The sequence below is a fragment of the Cynocephalus volans genome, chromosome 13 (assembly GCF_027409185.1).
Source record: "Cynocephalus volans isolate mCynVol1 chromosome 13, mCynVol1.pri, whole genome shotgun sequence".
In the NCBI taxonomy this organism is placed as follows: Eukaryota; Metazoa; Chordata; class Mammalia; order Dermoptera; family Cynocephalidae; genus Cynocephalus; species Cynocephalus volans.
Window position 1 is genome coordinate 50,559,256 of NC_084472.1, and position 24,515 is coordinate 50,583,770.

Sequence of the window (24,515 nt, forward strand, 5' to 3'; positions counted from 1 at the left end):
ATCCTTTTAAAAAGAAAGCTTCACTGATAACACCAAGGTCAAGGGTTTGGATCCTAGTATTAGCCACAAAAAAAAAAGCATCATTTAACTCGTGGCAATGAACATCTACAAAAATAAGTCAATGAATGCTGCTTTTATTTGAAAACAAGGGTAAGTCCATACTGTGCTGAACTTGGTATTATTCTGTAGAACAAGAAATATCATGACTAGGTGACAGAAAGCCAAATCCTGGCCACCATTAGCCACTTTGTAGCTCTAGGAACTTCACTTTATTTCTTCTTCTTACTCCATATAATTAAGAGAAGACAATCTAACTTTTTATTAATGTCACCGTGTTATTTTCTTTAAATGTGTTAAAAGAAATATGTGCTTTTAATATGTTTTCTTTTAATATGTTATTTTCTTTTAATAAGAAATTAGGCTTTGGAAACAAAAAGAAAATAGAAAATGCTACCTTCCCAGAAGGAAATGGCAAGGACTAATTAATGTTACAAAAGTAATGAGGTGGACCAAAATGAAAAGTTTCTCTAAGAGTACTTAATCCATAGATTTAGAAACAATGAACTGTTCAAAGATACTGTCCATTCCTGTCCACCTAAAGTTGAAGATATGTTATAGCTTGGATAATAACCTTCAGTTTAATAATATTAGTGCACTCCATAATTTAATGTACTCTTTTAAATGTCACCATATACATGAAATTATTTATTCCTCACAAAATTCTACAAAGGTGAAAATATTCATGAAGAAAGGCTTCATATTATTTAAGACATTCTTCAAAGTGTCTTACATATATTAAATTATTCAATCCTCACAAAACCTTACAGAGGAACTGGTAATATTAATGCCATTTCACAAATAAGACTGAGGTACAGAAAATTTAAATAACTTTCCCCGGGACAGACACTTGACTTGTGGAGCTAGGAAGTCTGGTTGAAGGGCACATCCTTCTCCCTGTCTCAATACATCCTTTTAGTGTGACTTTGCTCTCCATGGAGCGGGGTAGACCAGTCAAATTGTAGATTATCTAACATATGTCAAACTCCTCCTCTGTCCTTACACATGATACACGGAAAACTATACTGCTTATTAATAGCTCTAGAAAGATTTAAAATGAATCTTCATTATCCACACTAGAACAATAACAGGTTAACAGAAAGGAGGAACATTTCAAAGAGAAGACACAAGGAAAGTGATCTTTTGAATAGAGGCTAGTTTGAGAGCCACAAAAGTTGCTTGAACAAAGACATAAAATAAGATGTCTCTTAACAAAACTAGTCTAGCACTAAAATTATCAAAACATTCTATTCACAAAAGATGTCACATTCTCAGTTCTGTAACATTTTCTGATATACTTCATTTCTATTAATTAGATGATCCTTTTTCAAATAACATATTTAGTCTAATTGTGACTAAATTTACCAATAACAGTTATTTATAGCAAAAACATAAATACAGAAAAGTGTGAGGGACTTTTTTCTTTTCTTTAAGAGCTGGCATCTTGGTTGGGACGTGGGTGGGGGGATGGAGGGTGAGAGAGAAAGGCAGAAAAGGAGGTAAAACATCCAAATCCGTATAGTATAGAACTCAGAAACATTTATTAATTCAACAAGCCTTTCAATCAGGCTGTACATTAGACAACATATCCGTACAAATGAAGAAGAAACAGTCCACGGGGGCCTTGGAAGTGAGGGGAAGAGGGGCAAATTCATGGGCAATAATTGCACCTCGGGGTGGCAGAGATGGAGTAGCTCCAGCAGGACACAGGAGGGACTGTGTCCCTAGAAGCAGAGGCAGCCTCCACCCCAGAAAGCCCATTTGAGAAAAAGCAGGGAATTCACCAGGAAGAAGGGAAGAAGGGAATGGAACCAGCCCCCAAGTGCATAGCCATTCCCCAAGAACTTGAACCATTTCAGCTTTTGGGGGAAGGTAATTTACTCAACATTATGATCATTTTCAATACTCTAACTCCAGAAAGCTAAAACACAGCACTTAAAAATATAATTAATAATGTCTTCGTTTGAGCTGCTATAACAACATACCAAAGACTAGGTGGCCTAAACAACCAACATTTATTTCTCACAGTTCTGGAGGCTGGAAGTCCAAGATCAGGGTGCCGGCATGGTCAGGCTCCAGAGAGGGCTTGCTTCCTAGTTTCCAGATGGCCACCTTCTGGCTGTATCTTCACGTGGCAGAGACAGGGAGAAGGCTAGCTCCCTTCCTCTTCTTATAAATACACTAATCTCCTCATGGAGTTCCATCCTCATGACCTAATCTCCTCCCAAAGGCCCAGCCTCTTAACACCATCCCATTGGAGTTTAGGTTTGCAACATCTGAATTTTGGAGGGACATAAACATGCAGTCCATAACATCTAATAATAACAGTAATAGAAATAGTTCGGTTATATACAGTAGACATCAGTTTTTTATCCTCGCAGTGCTGTGCTGATACACCACCATGAGTATGGAGGCTCATTCCCATGGTGTAAATACTCCCACTGTGGCCAATCTCTAGCTACCAATGCTTTAATAGCCAGCTAACAAAATTCCTGAATATTTAAACTACTACCTTGCATCCATCACACCACAGCTTGCAAAAAATTACTTAAGGAGCTATGTGGGAAATTTTAAATTATGGAGCTATTCATTTGAGTATTAATCCCTGTTTCCTATGTGATCTCTAGGATATTTTCCAATCATCTTGCCCAAGTTTATCAATTTTAAAATTAAGTTAGCATTATGTTACTCTTTGTCATTCTTCTTTTCTAATGAGAGGGCTGAAACAAAATCTATCTCTTTTTAAAAAAAAAATCACGTTAATCAACTAAAAAATAAAATTAAGATTCAAATCTCTTCTCACCCCGTCAGTTTTAACGCAAAGAATAGGGGTGGAATGTCTTGGGATATTATTATTAAATTTAAAAATGTTATTTACAACTATATTTAATAATAAATGATTATGTATGATATTAACATGTAATTCATTCCTACTGTGCTTACATTAAAAAGCTGAAAGTTTTCACTGTTTGTTTCTTTAGAAAAAGATAAATCCATATTCACACTTCAAAGATGAAAATACCCAGGTTTGGAGAAATAACACAACCAGGCCAATGCCTCAGTAAGCGATCGTAACATTAGCTGCACTGACAGTTTTTACGCTACACTTGCTATGTAAGTACAGACCTATGCTGCAATCTCTGAGCCTGCTGCTTTGGCATTCTGAACAACCACAGAGTTCACTAAAAATTGATCAAATGGTGGTACTGCAGCATCAAGTGTGGTATACACTAAACTGTATATGACAAGTTTGGCTTCTGTCCATTGTTAAATGCCTATGAATTTAAAAGGGTATTAGGTACAAAACAAGTGTAGCATTCAGAAATGCAAAGCACAGGGAACCCAACTATGAGCACTTATACATATACAAGCACACCATTCAGAAATACAAACAAAAGATATATAGAACATCTGTTTTACAGACAATCCCACGTTCATAAAATTGTATGGAGCTTAGTGGCAAGAATGCCAGAAACAAGCATTCTAGCTAGGCTACCAAGGTCCTATCTAGGTCCAAACTAAACCTTGGACAAGTGGCGTAACGTATCTCCATTTACTCATTTGTGAAATGAGGAGCTGAATTAGATGATCTCTAAGCTATCAACGAACTCTAAAAATATGTGAAAATACTTGTAAACTCTAAGTGATTTACTGAGAACTTGAACTAATATTGGACTAGGTAAGAATAGTGACAGCTTAGAAAATGGCAAAGACCCATGCCTTCCTTTGAAGAAGAAATCTGGCATTTCTGATTCAATGAAACAGAAATAATTCTATGTAGAAAAAAGTAATAAAAGCCTAGGAATGGAAGTTGCTAAATTAAAATATTCCTTCTACATCAGGGTATATTAGCATGTATTTCCCTCCTTCCTCAAGTAGGCATTAAGTGCAGAGTTCTGGGAGAGTGAGCTTTGTGCATGAATCGTCTTCCTAAGGCAATTCAGGTCTTTTAAAGAGATTGAAAAGGATATTCATAGCTTTAGTCAGCATTGAAGTAAAGAAGTCACTTAGTCTTTCTCAGTAAAAAAGAAAAAAATCTTGCTTCCTCCCCTCAGAATTGCATTTCATCAAATATAAGATGCCAGTGAATATAGACACATCATTATCTATTTACTACCAAGAGAAAAAAAAGTTGCCCATTAAATTGGCATAACATAAATTTCTGAGATGTCTAGATGTGAAAACGTGTCTTACAATCAACTGAAAATGGTAGCATAAAGCTTTGACACGTGGCTTTTCCAGGATGTTGGACAAAACCATCTTCTGAGAGGAATCATAACCATGTAAGTGAGTCATGTGTCCTCCTTAACTTACCCTCTCTCCAGCCTGATCACCTTCATTTAACACACACACACACACACACACACACACACACACACACACACACACACACACACACACACACACACACAAAATCATTTATCATTTGTACTAAACAGAAATTAAGAAAAAATAGTTAATGGAGATTAAATGTATATCTCTCAAATGCTTTCTGTATTTATTATTCCCTTCAAGGGCAAAGATTTTCTGCCTTATATGTGCTGTTTGGGGAGTGTGTCAAATATCTGTGACATGGCTAATGGCTACCAGTGAATATTCTTCCTCTTGACCTATTCTGATAGTTACAAATACCTGGAGCTGGAAGGAATCTCATAAACCATCTAGTCCAAGCCTTCATTATGCATAGGTAGAAATGGAGCCTCAAAAAAGTGCTACTTAGGGTAGGAGTCAGGACAAGAACTCAGATATCTGACCCTCAGTCTAGGAGCTGCTCAATTCCAAACATTCTGCTTAGGTAGTCTACCTTAGTCTGTAAGCTACAACTTAGAAAAGGAGTCTTTCCTGTCTACTTGCCTGAATTTTCTCCAACTGGTTTAATAATGCAACCTTTCTCTAATACTGTTCCCCAAATGAGACCACATCTGTATAACACTAGAGTACAGAGGGTCTGAAGCAAATTACTCAAGGTTTCTCAAATCTTTTTTTCTCACCCAGGTTCAACGACAAAGGCTTAAGTTGTAAAGAATGAACTATGTAAAACAAAGTGAAAACAATGTATCCAATATTTGTACACACTGTCCCTTTTTAAATAAAAATTTTTCATGAATGCAATGAAATATTTTCCTCTAGTTAAACTTAAGACACCACTAAACCATTTCAAAATATAAGAAGCATCTCCAACTTATAAGCACAGGTGACTCGACCCAAGTCGAGCTTGTCTACATGTCGTACCAACCCCAGCAGGTGCCCAAATAAATAAAGCTTCATTTGAAGACACTATGACAAGGCAAAGAACTAAACATTCAAACTCCTAAGCTGCTATTTGTATAATAAACTATTTCCCCATTACAAAAGTCCAGCTTGGTATCTCCAGTTTATAGAAGACATCCTAAGAGGCAGTCCACGTTTCTACAGGGTTGGCCATACATTCCATACAGTACAGAGGTTGTGAACTTAGGGAGATTCTGGAATCTTCCATAAAAAGGACAGTGTCAGGCCTGGCTGGGAGAGAAAAAGAGCAACCCTTATCCAAAATCACACACATCCCGAGTATTACTGTTGTAGCACAGGACAGATTTACCATCGTGACCTTCAAAGAAGACACTAATAATGTGATCCCAGAATTCAGATATGCCTCTGCTTCTGTGTAACCTACCATGAAACACTGGGTCTACCTTGAAAATGAACTTCTCATCTTATTCCACACATTTACATCAACTGAAACCCTGTGACCAATTACTACTGAGAAATTTTACACCCTAGTGGCCTCATTCATCCTGACAGAGAATCTCATGTCTTCCTCTAGTAAGATAGACTTATAGTCACCTTAAAAAGAGACCTTTTTTTGCCAATATACCCCAGATCAAGAGAGTCAATGGGTTAATATTCTTTTCTGAGCTCTTCAATTATGCTGCCTTCTGACTCTGAGGGCTGGCAGGCAGGGCAACCCTGTCAGAGCTGCAGATAGCTCTGCAGATGTCTCTGTTGTGTTCAGTCAAACTGAAAAGGAGAAAAGATGGCCCTCTGACAACAGACAGCTGTCAATTAGATGGCACACTCGCACGAGGAAGGCCAATGAGCAGCAATGGAGGTGACAAGTGCTTGGCTAATCAGTGTGCCTATAAAATCACAGCCCTTCCCAGCACTGCTCACACCAGCATGTGTGGCAACAGCACATGCAGTCTTCCACCACACCCGTCCCCCGCCCCAAGTTATTAGCACTGTGGGAGACGCTGAGGTCAATGTGATATTCCTAGAAACAAAAACTAGATCAACAAAAACTGGAAAACAAGAAAAGGGAAAGAAATCCCTCCAGCAAAATGACCCCAAAATGGAATATAGTGATACACTAACCTATTTGGAGCTGGTTCACAATGATACTGAAAGAAGACAACCCATGAGATATCAATAACTAAAAACGCATCTTAGAAAGGAAAAAACAAAGTTATTTTCCTGACCTTCTCCCCACCCCCGCCCTGTCTTTCCTCCCTCGAGCCACCAGGAGGCACATTGGGGGAGAGATCCTTGTGCAGGAGGCTGAAGATTCTGAGCTTTCACAAGAATTTAAACATTGGCAGTGGAGGTAGATGGGTGGGTGGAGATGGAGTGAATCAGAAAGTAGAGCTGAAGGGAGAAACCCAGGGGAATCTGTAAAGCGGACTGGTGAGTTCCCAAAATCTTACACTTATTTTCTTAATTAGCTAACTCTTAAGCTCAAAGATATCCCCTTGTAAACTAACCATTAAATGCTAGATTCACTAAGGAGCTACCTGAGTCTGATGGATATTTTTACTCTCTTTTGTCAAAAATACCTCTCTCTCCCCCTCTCCCTGACCCATTCCTCTCTCTATATATTTCTCTCTCTCTCTTTTATTCTCTTTTGGTTTTGAAAGAGCAGCTGATTAGAAGCAGAGGATTCAGGAAGAAAAACAAGGAGAGGATAACCAGGTAGATATGGAGTCAAATGTGTGGCTCTCTACCTGCGGCTTACAAGTCAGAACCGCCACTGGCCTGTTTTAGATAAAGTTGAATTTGAACAAAATATCGCCTCATTTAAACTTGACCCTGATTTAGCCGAAATCTTCCACAGCCACCCTGTGCCCTGACCACTTTTATTCCCATCTTCTTCAGCTGTCCCAGAGTCCATCCTGTGTGCCATGCCCAAATTAAACCCCCAAAGCGTTTCATAAAATAATTTGTAAAAGACCGCTGAAGATTAAATTGACACGTGGAGAAAGGACGTACTGGGATTGAGTGTCCTTCGTCTTTTGAGAGTCAAAGAAAAACTTGGAATTCAAGGCAAAGTTCTGGCCCAGGGCTTGCTCAGCTCTGCTCCAGCTCTCAGTGCCCCGCAGGCATCCACAGCTTCAAGGCCCTAAAGAGAAAAGGGCACTCAGACCATCACTGCTGGTGCCAAAGGTGCAAAATGCCCACACGGCCACTGCCATCCAGCTCATCCCTGGGAGACAAGGCTGCCTTTCTTTGAGACGAATGTAAGAAGCCATTCAATCTCTGTCTGCATTCATAACCAACACAAGCAGCAGCAGTGACAGGACAGAGCCTGAGACTGGCCACCATCTCTCCAACACCAACACCTACACCCCATGTGGCAGACCACTACAGCAGGGCCTGCCTCCTACCAGCTGCTCAGAACTTCAAGAAGCATGCTGGGTCCCCACCCAGGGAATCCCCACGGCAGGGTAGAAGGATGTGTCGCCAGGATGTCAGGCCAGTCCTCCGAGTTCCTAAGGGTTTGGGATACTCCTCTTCCCTCCTTTGTCCTGACTCTTAGAAAGCTGTGATATCATCTACTTATACCCTATTTACAGTCACCAAAATGCACCAATATCACATAGCCTTGGACATTCAGATCATTTCAAACTCTTCACCACCGTTCCAGCTAATACTAAAATGGGCATCTTCTGACTGAAAGCATTTTCCCTCTTGTGGATTCTTTCCTAAGCATAAAAATCCAGGAAGCACAATCATCATAATTTCTTGGTTAAATGTCAATCTGCAATGTACAATTTTATAGTTTTCCCCAAATCTCCCCAGGACTACCTCTAATATATAATACAGCCTTTTATTTTTAGTTAAGAAAGCAATGCCTACTATAAAAACTTCAAGCAATACAGGAGCATGTCAAGGAAAAAGAAAACGTATTTTGCAATACATGAAAGCCAAGAGGGTCATTCTAAGCAGCTCCAGCTCTTCCCCACGCACAGCCTCAGAGCAGGGACAGGAGCAGCTCCCCGGGAGTGCCCGGTTGCTGGGCTGTCTCATTATCCAGTTGGGAAACTGGGAGGGTCCAACCCTCTGTCATTCATTCTCCACTTTTCCCTGAGCACTGCTGGGGAAATGGGGATCTGAAGGGACCTTCAGTTGAGGAGGAATAGCCACATCACAGAGGCTAAGGGGATGCTGGATTGCTCACTTGCACATTTCCTCTTAGAGTCCCTAATACACAGGTGACACTTTTATGCTAGCACAAAAGAGAGAAGGCAGCAATTATTTCCGCAGAGGAGGAAGTTATTAAGAAAAAGCCTAGCTTCAGAACCACTAAGACTAGAGGGAGTTCTGTCTCTCCATCCCTTGAAATTCAAAGATTACTTCAGGTTCTCATGGATCCTATCATTTGTGGCTCTGAAGTTTTTAATCTCTAAGTGCATTCCAGATTTTCTCTGTAGAACATAGGATATGGGTGGGCTCTTGCTTGTGGTGAATGGACCTTCTAGAAATCACGTCAACTGAAAATAGAGCATTGACTGCCCTGCTTGGTCTCACTCAGTTTGGTTCTAACCAGAATAGAAGACAGTCCAGGCTCTCTCCAGTTCATTACGGCCGACTAAAACCCTACCTTGCACACTTGCTTCTTAGTTATTGTAAAGCTTTTACTTATTTAGGGAGCTTTTCCATCAAAATATTCTGGAATGGCTAGAGGCTCAGACACGTTAATGATATCTGCACACATGTGCTTTTTATCCAAGTTCACAGCTCCTGGTCACTGAGGGTAAACAGTGTTATCAGTGATTATTATGGATTTAGTCAAGTATATTTTATTCCTGTCATTTATGAGCACTTGTGTTGGCTGGTATTTACAATGTCGGGATTCTGTCACTTTGGCAACCTTCTGAGACAACATTTTTCCAGTGTTACAGTGACATTTCAAAAACTCAGTATTTACAAGCAAACGATACCCTCTGGCTCTGTGACAGTGCAATTCAGTGGTAGCTGAACAAAGGGACACTTGCCTAGAAATTTCTTCAGGATACGCTTCCAGCCTCTGCCGGCTATTGCTTCATGCTCTTTGGAAGAAAGAGGGTACAAACACAACAAGGAAAAACTTCACTGCTGCATGCTATTGGAATCTTAATTGTGTTGTGTGTACTGAGAGAGGTCTGCTGGGTGATGCTGACCAAATCTCTTAACATCTTTGAGCCTTAGTTTCCCATTTGCTACAAAGCAGCATTGGGCACCAGCTGACATTTAGGAATCTTTAAGGATTTCAATATTACAGACAGAAGCTAAACTTATTATCATCCTTCATTTGTGTGTGTGTGTTTGTGTGTGTCCTACCTCAAGGTTAAAAGAAAAAGAATCACGTGCAAGAAACATGAAGCAGCAAATCGCAATCTTCTCAACTAACTCATCAACTTTCTTCCTCATTCCTACCCATCCTCTGCCAAGCAAGATGTACCAGGGAGAGTGAAGGAGAATGAAACTCAGGGGACGAGACACAGCTGGTGTTGCACTTCTCCCCTGAATGTCAAGGCCTTTTCCATTTTTACAAGGACCATGTTTCTTTTCACCACTACCAGGGTATAGAGATTTACTGCCACTGACAGGTAACAGACAGCATAGGAAAAGTACACCATGCTACTGTAATTTTACTTACTTATGGCAAACATTCAAAATATTCTCTTTTTGGGCTCTGTAAAGACAATGCTCTTGATCTATACAGATTGCTGGGTTCTTCAGACCCTCTTTGGAAATGCACAGTCTTTCTTAGAAGGAGGTCCCAGCACGGTAAGTTGGTAAGCGCTTTCATGGTGGATACCTAAGTTAACAATGAGAACAGAGCTGGAACCATCTATGAGAAGACTCTGTGGGCTACTTTCTATGACAAACAGCTACACCAATTTTATCCAGGGATGAAGAAGTGATAGAGAAAATAGCCATCTGGAGCCAAAGGACTTTGTTCCCTAGTCTCTGACATGTATTATTAATGGTGAAAAAAATCTGAGCCTCAGTTCCTTTATCAATAAAATGGGATTAAAAATAATTCCTACTTCAAAGGGTCTTTGGCATGACTAAGTCAAGAAATCTGCATAAGAGTGTTTAAATGTAAATTCTGTGCTCACATACAATTTGTTACTGTTGCTGGTTCATTTATTCATTCATTCATCCATCCCCTGACTCTTGAGCAAACACTACTGAGTGTCCCTGTTAGGGCAATAGAAGTGGAGATGATAGGCCTGGGTCCTGACCTTCTCTGGCTGTTGAGTGTCATGACTCTTAGAAAAGAGAAGCACACCAGAGGTTACCTGAGTACACAAGAGAGGCACCTCATTCTGGCCTGGTCCCTGGAGGAAACAACCCATGAGCTGAATCTTGAACAAATCCCATGAGTTATCTCATAAAACGGATGTAAGGCGCAGAGAGAGGGAGGCAGGATAAAGAGATTTCAGGCCAAAGAAAGGGCCTTTGTAAAGACAGAGAACCATGAAGGAGCTCTTAAGGAACTACAAGTAGCTCAGTGTGGCTAGAACCTGAGTTCTATGAGTGGTGACTACAAAGGACCAGGCTGAAGAGGGGAGACGAGGCCAGGCCACCACGAGCCTGAACACCAGGATAAGGATAGGCCTCCAGGGTCCCAAGAGGTGCTGTGCAAGGGCACAACGGAGCTCTGCTCCAGTGGCGGTGGGAAAGAAGCAGTTGATAGGGAAGTGTGTGGGGGGGGTACGGGGAACAGCAGAGGTGGCAGCAGTGGTGACCGGGGATGCAGAGGGGCAGCAGGTTTATTGGTATGTTGGAAGCAGAACTGATGAGATCTGGAAACTGAGGGTATATGGAAGGAACTGAGTAGTATTGGATGGTGGCTGGGGATCAGTGGCCAAGCCAAGGGACACAGACAGAAGGCCTAATTCTGAGGGGACATTCAATCAGTGGAATTCAAATTCAAAAAGTACAATACCTAAGTAAAGTATCTACTTTAGTCCACTTACAAATTTTACTCCAGCCTCTTAGAATATAGACCCAAATAGATGTAAGAATATGAATTTGAAAAGTTCCAAGTATCAGAGCCTCAAATTAGGTGACTGTACTATTAGCCCAAGCCCTCTGCCTAGATAGCATTATCAGGATCTTCAGTGGGACACAGGGTGCTATTTCACAATAAATATTTACGGAACACCCAAAATGAAGGTCTGGTGGAATATACTATTGTTGAATGTTCTAGAAGATTCTGATTGCCAGCTGAAGTTCTACAGAGCTGATTTAGGATGTCTGCATTTTATCTCCAGATCTATACCTGTAAATTTCTAGAGCAAAGTTAAATTACTTGCACCAGGTAAATAGGAAGACAAATTGGATGGAACGCCATAGGAGCCTCCAATCGTGGTACCTTTGAGCTTCTAAAAGGCTCACTACGAAATCTGAGAGGATAGTACAGTTGCCTAGGTCATGAGGAGATGAAAATCTGCTTTGTTATGAAGTATGAATTGAAACAGTCTGATGTCAAAGAACTGATAGGGTGTATGTATTATCTGCGAAAGGGAGTAGAGAACAAGTTGTCAAGAAGTAAAACACAGAATAATCCCTTGCCCAGCATGCAAAACCCCAAACTTAAATGTCCTTTCCATTGACAAAGTGGCACCCAAGACTTACACTCTCAAAACAAACTCAAGCAAGTCTTAACTCGGTAGCTAAGTAAAGTAGGATTGCGGGGAACAGGTCCATATTAGTGACTTCTCTCTGGCTGAGACAGTTAAATGGCAGAGATGCTGAAAGACTCCTCGGGGGACGGTGTCACGATAGTGGCTGCTGTTGACATTCTTCTTTGCCACATGTCACTGTCCACAGCAAATCTTTTACCACTACTAATGTTGTGTTGTACCAGTCTCTCCACATATGACAGTTCTGAGTTGCAGAGCTCAGCGTGACAGACAGACTTCCGAGTTCAAAAGTACTGGTGATAGATATTTCCACAGCAGTGAAACACATCCAAGGAAGAAAGTCGAGTGGATGTGACTTCAAAGGAGTGGTAAGGTTTGAGTTAAGGTAGATTCCCCATCTTGCGCATGAGTTTTGTTCAAAAAAGTTTGTTTAGAATTCATAGTGCATTTTTCTATTAAAAAAACGCTCTATAACAAAGTCAAATCCTTCTAAGATCTTGAATTCTGATTCCCTTGGGGTTTGCAATCCTAGTTGTAAGTAGTAACCCTAGCTAGGTTAGCCTTTTATCCCCATGAAATCTGGATCCCTGTGAACCCTGACTGGAGCAAAAAGGTCTCCTAGGAGAACACAGACCGAGCATAATAATCTCACGGCTCAGGCAACCTTAAGTGGAATCAAAAGCCTATTGGTTTTAATCAATATTCCTATCAAAAAAGAAAATTCACTGTCTAAACATGCAGTTATTTTCAATCCTGACTGGTTGTCAATACCAACACCTGACTTTCTACCCTCTTTAAGGAAGTCATCGCCTCATATTTATCTATGACTTCACTCTGAGAAATCACCTACTTTTGGACTGTCACTAGAGATCTATTTTCTGAATCTGTGCTCGTTCTGGGGACAATATCCTCCTCTGTCTCCCTCAGTCCACTCACATACAGTTCTTTGATTAGTAAAAAACATTCTTTCTAAGAAACTATGTAATGAGTAACCTTCTTATTCTCCCATAAGGGTAAATATTTTTCTTCCCACAGAGCAGGCACTTTGTCTTTGAATTTTTTTCTATGATAATATGAAGCACATTTACAAATTTTTAAACTTTTACAGTTAAATCACTATAACATTGGAATGATCCACTCATATGAAGAACTATATAGACACCTCACATACCTTAAGTGATAAATAAGTAAAAATAAGGTTATACTGAGAAATATTTTTATATTACTAAATATTTTACCATTACTCCTTCTCTGGATAAAAACTATTTTACAGACATCTATTATTGACCCAGTCTTCAACAAAGAGTAAGTGCTAAGGTGAGGGACTTATTAATCCAATAGAATCCACCTGCATATGCTCTGTACCCTCTACTCACTCATTCTTTGTATTATTTCCTATTCTGCCATTGTAATGATCACACGGATCTCAAAGAAGCTTGAAAAAAATCTCAGTCAAAGCACAAGATTGATACTGATTTTGTAATTCTTGTGTTTATCTAATAATCAATTAGGAATTAAAGCTGCATGTTAGGGTCCTTTCCCTTTGACTTTATTTATCTTGCATTTATTGCAGGCAGACTCTCAATGTTTGCTTCATACAGCTTGCATAGTATTTTTTTTTATACATAAAGATGAGGGGAGAAGGAAAACAAAAGTGAAAATAGATGAAAGTAACATCATCAAAGTATGAGAAAAGCTAGCTACTCGGCTAAAGAAAACATAACATATTTAGTTATTTGTAATATAAGAATAAAATGAACACACTGGGTCTCGGGAGGTCTGCAAGATGATCTTTGCAAAAGGTAGCTTGCCAATTTAATTGAGGTAGGAGTTATTTAATTTTTTTACAGGTATAGTTTTCAATAAAACTACATATGCCTATAATACTGCAATGACAGATGTGTCTCGATTATTAGAGGTGGACTCAAGGGAATATATACAATGGATCTTGAAATCTGTAAGCAGCTGTTTCAGGGGGGGCTGAAATGACAGGGGAGGGCATTGTACCACACACATTTAAGTGCAGCAATGTTTTGTTATTTTACTGCAGGTGTATTACAGAGATGAAATTTAATAACTTACTGTATATAATACCAATAAAACTGAAAAGATTCAGTGCCCTGCTGTTCATTATCGAGGCACAAATGAGCTCAGATTATTCCGTGTGCAGACACGGTCAAACCCTGATACACAGAGACCCCCACATGTAGTGCTCTGAAGGATGGGCAGTGCTTGAAAACCTCAATGGTGTTCCTCCTTAATGATTTGTTATCACTGAATCATTGCTGCCCCAAAGGCACATAATCATGGCTTTGAGGTGGACTGAAAATAAAACATATCTATGATTTAAAAAAAAAAAAAAATAACAGAAATCCTTCACCGGAAGGTATCTCTTGAAAGAAGCCGGAAATGGAAATGAGGGATATGTAGGTTTCATCAAGTACCCTAGGAATGTAACAGCGATAAGACATTGTAGTCAATGAAATCTGGTGATGTTTTAGGCTAAAGTTGCTATCTCACCAAAATGCAACTTCTCCCCTTAGTAAGCACAAGAAATGTCTGACGAAAATAAGTGCCACACTCTGAACAAAGTAACGTGTGTTAGGAACACTGAAGCAAATGCAACTAACTATTCTTGCCGTTTCTGTTTTCTCCTACCACAAACTACTTCTGTTACATAACAAATGACACGCTGAACATCAAAGGTCCATACTTTAGGAAGTTCAATTTAGCTTATCCGTGAGTGAAACCACATATAAACAAAACCACATAAAGATCCTAAAGCGCACATACAATTTTTCAAAGAATGGGGTACTTCAATTCTTAGCAGGTTACCACTATCAGGCACAAGAGCAGACTCAATAACATCTGTTCTTTTCTAATGTATTTCTTTCTAAAAAGTCCTAAGTAAATCCTTTTACTTCTGATTATGGGGTTTTGTTAGTATCTTCCTGTGTTGCCAACATTTTAATTTTGGGGGTTTCAGTTTTAAGAGTTTCAGTAAACATTTCCTCAACGATGGAACTATATCAAGCATGACCTTAGACAAAGGAATAAATATTTCTGCCATTTCATATTGAAAAAATGTTATCCAGATGCTGAATTGTGAGCCTACTGCCTTTCTTACAGAAAGAAGCTTTATGGCTATGATGATTTCTACACAATATGTAGGTATATTTCAACATTAAGTTTTATCAGGTACACCTCAGTGTTAAATCAACTGTTTGGTCATTAATTGATTTTTCCCTTTGTCTTTCACATACCAAAAATATAAAGATGAAGAACTGTAGTCCTAATTGCTAATGATTATTTTTAAAACTCTTAATGGTTCTCATAAGAAAAGAGAAGTTAATCCCAAGATCCTGGTGAAATTTCAATTTGGATACTAGAAGTCCATATCTTTGGTGTCTCATAAATCAGTTCAAAGCAATTTCAATGTCTTTTTATGCACTAGCTGCCTGAACTGTTGTATGCAACTTGCCTATGCTTCTAACACATATTCTATCATTTCACATATTTTGCAAATGGGTTAAATGCCATAAATGAAAAATTATTGAGTCACATTTAAGAGCCTGCTAAAGGTATTGTTCAGAATCTTGCTGTATGGAGTTCTTGTGTTTTTGGAACAATAATCCGATCTATGATAAATCCAAATTTGTATAATAGCAACCTATATCCTGCCTACATTGCACAAAAAGCAAGGCCAAAATATAATCTATACATTTTTAAGAAAGTGTTCACGCTGTTGCTAAAATGTGAATTGGCAAATTCTACCCCAGCCTTTTCACAGGAAATCCTCATTGGTTTAAAGGAAATTGCACATGCTAATTCTGAGGATGTTACTGAATAGATAATTCTTGTAATCTTTCCTTTAAAGGCTGGGCAGTCAGGAGCAGTATGACCTGCCTCCTCTACACCTCTCCCCACCAACTGTGTTCAGAGTTCAAGCCCCCCCTGAGCAGACCTGAGTGAAGCTAGTCTATCCTAGTTTCTGTTTCAGGCACAGATTCTCCAGCAGGCCTGGAACCTACCAAAAGTGGTTTTCTAGATGGGATCTAATACAGACCTCTGAGCCCAGAAACTCCATCCTGGGCTTGAGCAGCAGGGAACTGAAGGTACAAAAGCACTGGCTTTGAAACCAGACACGTGAGAGTTTAAAGCCTGGCTCTGAAATTTACTTGGAGTATGATTTGGGGTCTGCTTGCTTTCCTTCTCTGAGCATCATCTTCTTAATTATTAAGCGAGGATAATAATAACCACCTTAGCAATTTATATTGATACCTAATATTAATTCCTCCAGCTTCCTTTATATTGAGCCCAAACTATCTTTTAGAAATTCACTCATTTTGACTTTCACTTGTCAACCACATCTGGATTGTGAAAGGACTAGGGCAGGGGTTATTTCCGATATATCGCTGGTCCTGGATAGCGCAGCTTCATAGAACATCACAACAACCCATTAGAGTCAGTCGGTCAACTGCTGATAGTCAACCTTGTAAGATAGTAATTACTAGAATACAGAGGGGCAATACAAGAATCCAGAGAAACTCCAGGGCTTATTACAAATTATTCTAACAGCTAGGGGCACAGAGATTTTCACAAGTTTCCAAATTTCAGCAAATGAATATTGGAGTTTAGAGAGCAAAGAATCATACCTACAATTACCCCCATCCTCTTGCCATTAAAGCTTTTCTGACCATCAGCCTGTACGCAAAACACGTGAACGAAATAAACAGTCCCACAAGGAAATAATCCAACCATTCTAAAAAGGGGGTTATTTAATAAGACAACTGGCCTGATCGCTTTAAAGTCACTATCATTCTTTAAAAAAAAAGAAAGAAAAAATAGAGAAATTGCTCTAGTTTAGAAGAAATTTATAAACAGACACAGAAACCAAATGCCATGCAAAATGCAATGCCATTAAAAAACAAACAAACAAACAAAAAACAACCACAAAGCCATTGAGGCATTTCCATAGGGACAACTGAAGAAATTTAAGTATGGATTGAGATTAGAAAATTATTGTTAATTTTCTTATGGTAATAATAGTATTTTAGTTAGACAAGTAAGTGTCTTATTTTTAAGATGCATGCTAACAAATCTAGGAATGAAATCTTATTAGATCGACCCCTTAAAAAGTGTAATGAAAAATACATATTCTTTTACATATTATACACACACAAAGCAAATATAACAAATACTAGCAAATGTTTAACTTAAGTGATGGATATATGCCATTTCATTTTATTATTTTTTCAACTTTTCTGGGTGTTTGAAAATATTCACTATATTAAGATTAAAAATAAAAGTAAAAAAATGAATGGAGCTTGATTTTCCCCCATAATATCCAGCAAGCTACTGGTGATTGAAGGGTGGGTATGTGCCCTTTGTTTTTCTCCTTAGTACCTAACACATCACTAGAGAGTCAATAAATATTTGTTAACCACTAAAATGAAGGAACGGACCCATTCTTCCCTTTGGTGAATGTTGGGTAGCTTTTAAGAGATGAGTATATCTATCGCAATCCTCCAAAACAAATGAGCTGCTGCCCCCAGAATAGTTCTCCAGGACAGAGTCACAAAGGCATACACAAACTCGGGTTTGCAAAGTCAGACCCTGTGATGTCTATAGCCATCATGATTTGAAATATTCTGTCCCACTGTTCACACTGGTACATTCAAAGATCAGACCAGGATTCTGAATTCTGGTTCCAATAACACCCCTACCAGAAACACAGAACATCTATAATTACCTCACTTGTGCCTTTCTGATGCACAGGCCCAGTATGGTGAAGCCACCAGGTGAATATTTAGCCCTGTGAAAGTCAGAGTGCCTGTCTCTCAACGGTGTGACCTCTGTGCCTTTCCGGGGCCTGCAGAGCATGCTAGAAGGAAGGACTTCCAAAGGACTTTCTTTGAGAGGTATGGTTTTCTGGTTTTCATAGGCATAAAAGACATTGCTATTCAGACTTTACTCCCTCCAGTTGATTTCCAAAAGTGATGCTGGGGAAATAAACACTAGGACAGCATCACAATTCTTGCCCTGCTAGGCACATGGTACACAGTGCAAGACAAAGCAGACTTGGCCCCCTAACCGCCAGGAGTTTATAGGTGCCTGGTGGAAACCAGCATTCAAACGCAGAAATAATGGCAAATTTGAGAACATGCTGTGAAGGGGGTGAAAGTGTTATGGCGGTATACAACAGGGGTCCTGCGTGGAAAGGTTCATATTTAAAATCGTGATGGCCTCAGACATCACAGGGTCTGAGTTTGCAAACCTGAGTTTGTGTACGCCTTTGCAACTCTGTCCCTGAATGGATAGGACTGCGACAGAATTACTGATCACTAAGAACAAACATTTAAGCATAAAGTCAAATTAACAAGCGATATGCAGTTCTGTTTACCCAAGGCCTAACTAGCCATTTTCGGAACAGGAAAAAAGGATTTTGTGCCTTTCTTCGTCATATCCTTTCTATTTTGATTTTTGATGATAAAAACTTGAAGAGGCCAAAAGTTTTAGAATTAAGTCATTTGTAATACTTCTTGTATCAAAGATGAAGGAAAAAATAACTTCTTAAATGTGTAACTCATTTCAGAATCAACTACACGTTTAATTACAGTGAATCAAAAACAAGTAGGCTTACGAGCAAACTCAGTCACGTATAGAGAAGACCCATTTCCTCTATAGCTTCAAAGTTTATGGATTTAACAACAGTATCTTAGATTAGGCCTAATTTCTAAATCCCACTGGTCAGTTTTAAGATATAAACATCACATAACTTTATCAGCATAATCCTATGTGATTACTTGCTGACAAAGAAAAAGAATTTAAATGAGGTTAAAGCCTTGGAGTTCACTAGAGAAAACAAAATATGGGCTGAAACATTCAGTCGTGAAATTTTGTGTAATGATTTCAAAGCATCTTACTGATTTTCAACATGTCACTAATTTTCACTGCCTTTTAAATGAAGTTCTATGCAACAGATTTCCATACCTTTAGTAATCAAATTAAGGCCAAAAGTCTAAAAGCCTTTTCAAGGTCAGTGGTAATGTGAGATTTTGAACACAAGTCATTAAAATAGAGTATATTTCTACAGTACATTCTAGGAAATGATCAAACTTAGCTAGAATCACCTGGGGACTTGTCAGAGATGCACAGGCCCAACTCATAAGAATCTAATCTGATTGGTCTCAGATAGGACCCAGTTTTCTGTGTAGCAACCTCACACACGCGCGTGCACCTGCACATACATCCATCTTGCTCAGGAGATACTAATAATAAAACCTTGACTTTACACTCAAGCTATATCCCAGAAAGAAAAGACAAACCATTCCTGATTATCAATGCTAAACTTCCATTTAAAGGAAAAACTTCTGCCCTAATAACAAATCATTAGTGTTGACATCATCATCTCACTCAAAAACAGATTTTGGCAAAATAAAAAAGTTTACAAATCGCCAAACATCCTACTCAAAGCAGCAAAAGAGACCAAAAGCAAATGATGCTTTTCCCATTCTATCATTTACAGTGGTGCCCATTAGGTATTAGCTATTGGTATTAGAGTATTAAGGTTGAACTATCTTGTGAAAAACTTTCTTTCCATTTATTTTCGTCTCTGTCAGACTTTCCATTATAAATTTTATATTCTCTGCCAGTAAAAGTAGTATGAGGTTGCAATTTGGCAAGTGCACTTTAAACCTGGGTGCGATTTCCGTACCCCAATTTGATTTTAAATTAGTTTTGCCATATTTACTGAGAACTAAAAAAAGTCCATTTGGCCGCTTTTGTTTGTTTGTTGGCTCATAATTTCAAAAGTCTCAAAAAGTCACCCTGTTTACTTCTGATAAATTCACATGGAAATGAACTAATGAATTCATATTATCCTGTTACTATTTTTAATGAAAACAACTTAATTAATAATAAAAAATCTGCCACTTTTGTTTTTCTACTAAAATACCCATTTTTAAAAAAAAGCCACGTGTTGTATCACCATTAATGTTAAATCCTTAAGAGAAAAATAATGGATATATATATATATATATATATATTTTAGCCTGATGTATTTTTTAAAACAATATACATGTCATAATAATTTACTCCTCCAGGACAGCGTTTCACTACCTGTTGCTTACCACCACTATTTCTCTACACCAAACAAAAGGCTATTGGGACTGGAATAAGTGTGTTCCCATATAACACTGCTCGTCCCCTTAAGTCCACAGGATACACTGTTATATATATAACACGATAAAACACGATTGGAGCTCTTTTGGGAATATCATCTAGAGGTTTTCTATCCAACATCTCCATCATCTAGTAAACAGGAGAAAACAAAAGCCTTCCCTCCACGAGAGTCACTCACCTCGTCACAGAGTGGAAAATCATTTCAGCTGTGATCTGCTATTTAGACTTGAAGCCCAAGATATCAAGATTTTGCCTTTCTTTTTGGTTTGCATAGCTGGTGTTGTAGTCAGGGATTCAAAGAACAAAACGGCACAAGAGAAACGTATTCACTGGAAGACACACTATGGTCTGTTCTATTCTCAAATTTCACAGAAAGCAGAAATTCGTACTACACACACTTACATCTTCAGCCTCTATTTTTTTCCTCTATCAGGGAATTTCCAAAATTTCGCCTTTATTTATCCTTAAGTAATCACACTGTTTGTGGATACTGCTGAGATCATGCTAAGCATAGAGAGTCGATTCTTGCAAGACTCACAACCATGAAGCAGAAATAAGAATGAAGTAATCGCCGCACTCCACAACTATATAATAAGGCTTTTTAAGACAAGCATATGCAGTCATATTCCTATATATAAAAGAATTTTCCTAGACAAGAGTGTCTCAAAATGAACCGCCCAAGGCCCAGAAATTCAGCCACCACACACCCTTCCATCCAGCTCTACTCCACCCTCTGCCCCTTCCCACTTCTCACCTTGTGTTTGCAAAAAAAATTAACTTCTGTTTCACCCGAGGGAAGTGTTGCCCACAAACGGCAGGAGGAGGGTCTGTGCTGTGCACACACAGACAGACTCACACGGTCTGGATGATGCTTTCACAAGTTAAGGGGCCTCACGCTTACTCAGCAGAGGAAATCTTTGTGTCTGTGAGGAATCACGCCAATTCCTATTAGTAAGAAAGGATACAGGGGCGAGGAAGCCTATTCTTTCAGTGACCAGAAAAAGGGGCCCAGCGAAAACAGAGACCTCTGCCATGACCATCTGCAAAAAGGAAGGATGTTGTCAACTTTCTTCTCCCCAAAACTCTAATGACCTCTGCCTTGACCCTCAGAAACCAGATCCACAGGAACAGGCTCTTCTGCAGGAATCGAGAGCTTTACACCAGAGACACAGCACTAAGAGGCTTGTCGCCCAGGCTATCTCCCCCGAACATTTGCACTCACATTCCAAAGATGTTTCCGTTGCGCTGGAATGGCTGTAAATTTCTTTCCTGCAGAATTCTTTCCAAACAAACTGCCACGAACTGCACTCAGGCAGGAGTTCCTAACCAAGCACTGTTCGCCTCATTGCAACAAATCTTTAGATACTGAATATGACTGAACTGGTGGCTGAGCCAAAGGAGCAAACTTTTAAAATGCAAATATATACAAGAAAAAAAAAAAACCCAACTCACCAGAATTCCACCTTCAGTGATATATGGCTGATACATAAAGGAAACTTCCTTCATAGGCTCTATTTAACTACTAAACTGAAATTTGCTTCCATTTTTCAGAGACTGTACTAAACAGGTTGTTTAAGAAATTTTAAATAGATTTTTTTTCTGCCATATTATCAAAGAAAATGGGACAGCAAGAGAGTTCAAGAGAGTAAACATCCCCTTTCCAACATAAAAAGAATACATTCTGTTTGGGTGAATAAGAAAACAGTAGAGAGCTTTGAATATTATAGAGTGTTATTAAATTCTATCAACAGTTTTCCAAAGTAAGAAACCAATGCACTTATAAAAAGGAAGTAAAAATTAAAAAAAAAAAAATTTAAATATAGGATTAATACTGATCCTGAAATTAAAAAGAAAGCATCTATAAAAACTCAATTGTCTTGAAATAAAACTTACACTTTTGGCAACTGATAGTATTTTTAGAAATAGGCTGTCTCCAGAGAGTTCAAAGTATACAAATGCAGAGAGCACAGAGACACAAACACACACATGCTATACCTTTGCATGACACTGGCATTTTATTATTGAAGTACTCTTATTTTTCTAGCTCATGCATGCTTCCCTTGAGACGGCTTTGCTGTTAGCCTGCTGGCCTTGACTTCCAGCCAAAAACAATTCAGAAACAAAAAGGGACAACAAATCATATTTTCACAGACATTTTTATCCCTCAGTACAACCCTGTTTTCACACAACATCACACAGCCCCTACAAAAACTATAATTTAGGACGCTAGCCACCCGAACCCAGGGTCTGACACATGGTTCCACCAAGTATTTCCTGTATAAGAAAATCTTAAGTTCTTAATTGCAACTAAACTCTTGATGGAACCACTTTAACCAACATTGCTGGTTTGCAAACAGTGCCTCTGGTACCGGCTGATGGATTAAAAAATAAAAACAAACCAGTGAAGGTAGTTCTGATACGGCAGAGAGCTAAAGAGGAGGTGTTTATTAATTCTAAGCTCTGTGTTATTATATTACTTAGAGAGTCGTCAGCAGACTTTCAGTTCATCTTCGTGTCACAGTTTAAAATGCATAATCTAATTTACAAAACAAACTGATTTACCAGGTTAATTCTCTCAACTCTTCTGCAAATGATATTCTCACTTACCTGATGGCAACCCTGTAAGTTTGATTCTCTCCCATAAGATGAGTATGAGCCCCTTTCTGTTTTACCTGCCAAGAGAAAAAACAACTAAGTGTAAATCGTGTTTTTCCTTTAAAAAAAAAAAAAAAATCTCCTCCAGGTAACAGGCATCTACCTCTCTTTCCCGATGTTTACATACGTAAAGTAGGCACGGCTGGCAATGTAGGCAAGCAAGAGAGGGAATAACGCTTCCTCACTCTGGCTATGATAAACTGGAAAAAAATATCCTTCATTCCTATTCTTAGCCAAACTGCTCCACACTTCCAAAAACTGTCATTCCAATGGCCTCCACTTTCTCTAACACACAAATTGTCATTCCTTATTTTCATTTTCTTTCTCTCTCATGAAATTTAAATAATTTCATTTTTATTTACACAGCAGGCAAATTATCTATGTCATGACCCTCGCCTAGTAATTCCCATTGATTATATTGACACTTAATGGTGAGGCCAAAGCTAATCAATCACAGGCTCTCCAGATGGTGAATTTAGCAAAGAAACTATTCAAAATTCTGAGTTTCTCTCTCTCTCATTTTTAACTGCTTTTCCCAGGAGTAAATCCCATCATGAGCAAGATGATGATGGAATTTGCATTTGGGAAAGAGGGTTTTTGAAAAATTGTCCACTCTGAACCCAGGTTCAGATTCCACTAGTAGACCCAGAAGGACGAGGGATCATGGAATGTAAAAGTCTTGTTCCAGTTCTAACAACCCAATTTTTATCTGTACCCTGCTCTACAGAGACTTATAGAGCCTCTTATGCTATTTGACCGCATCTAAGGATAAAATCAAGGCTGATCAGTTGTTTCTTTTCAAAGTATGTTTAGCCTTAATAATCAGCAGGGAAGATAGTGAAATCATATTATAAGAGATCTAAGCAGTAGAGTCCAGCTGGTGACCTATGAAGAGCAACCATAGAAAACTGTCCATACCAGGACATTAAAAGAGGCTAGTGAGGCAGCCAAGTCCCCAGAACCTCACCTCACTCAAGACTAAAGGATACTTCTTTCTTCAAGTCTAAAGCTTCAAGATACATTGTACTTTATACATAGAACTATACTATTTTTTTCCTGATGGGAAAATTCAAAATTTATCTTTTGAGGAGCTGAATAGATAGATAAGTTTATATATAGATATACAAAGTTCTAAAGTTGACAGTCCCCAAGTTTTCCCCTCTCAAACCAAGTTAACACAAATGCTAAAAGTAACAGTAGTTTTTTATCTTGTAGTTCAATGGCTGTTATTAGTGTATGACCTGCTGACACCACATAAGGAATGTATCTTTGATAAGTTTCATATCTGATCAAAAGCACACCTTGCATCTAAGTCACTATATATAAAATGGAAGGTAATTTTCCAAGAAACCCAAACCTGAGTCTTAAAATTAACCCTCTCTCCCCCAGTATTAACTTTTCTTCTGATTTCAATGAATCTCAAACTTGAGAAAACAACCCCGTCCCTATTTTTGGCACAGCATTCAGAGCAAAGAATAAAATCAATGCCCACATCAGTTTCAATTCCAGTGAAACAGGACTCTGTCACACAGACTGTCACTCTTGGGAGACCAAAGAGAATAACTTTCATTGTATCAGGATTTTACATTAAGAAAAGACTCATTTACCTATGTTAGCAGAGTGAATGGACATACAGACATATTTACTCATCTGTGTAAGTCAAATTTAAGCTACTTATATCCTTCATCTTCGCTCTATAAATACTATTAACAGAAAAAGCTCGAC

The 24,515-nt window shown here is 38.7% G+C and overlaps 1 protein-coding gene across 4 annotated transcripts in view; it reads right to left on the minus strand.

Annotated features, from left to right (window-relative positions):
• The window catches only part of TCF4 (transcription factor 4), a 341,982-nt gene that overhangs the window by 144,659 nt on the left and 172,808 nt on the right, over window positions 1–24,515 (minus strand). For 3 of the 4 annotated variants that reach the window (XM_063076471.1, XM_063076472.1, XM_063076470.1), the window contains exon 6: window positions 22,743–22,807. In XM_063076471.1, coding sequence (XP_062932541.1) covers window positions 22,743–22,807 — 65 coding nt within the window. Of the gene's footprint in view, window positions 1–20,889; window positions 20,916–22,742; window positions 22,808–24,515 lie in introns of those variants that run through there. The other variant, XM_063076473.1, reaches the window with a different exon arrangement.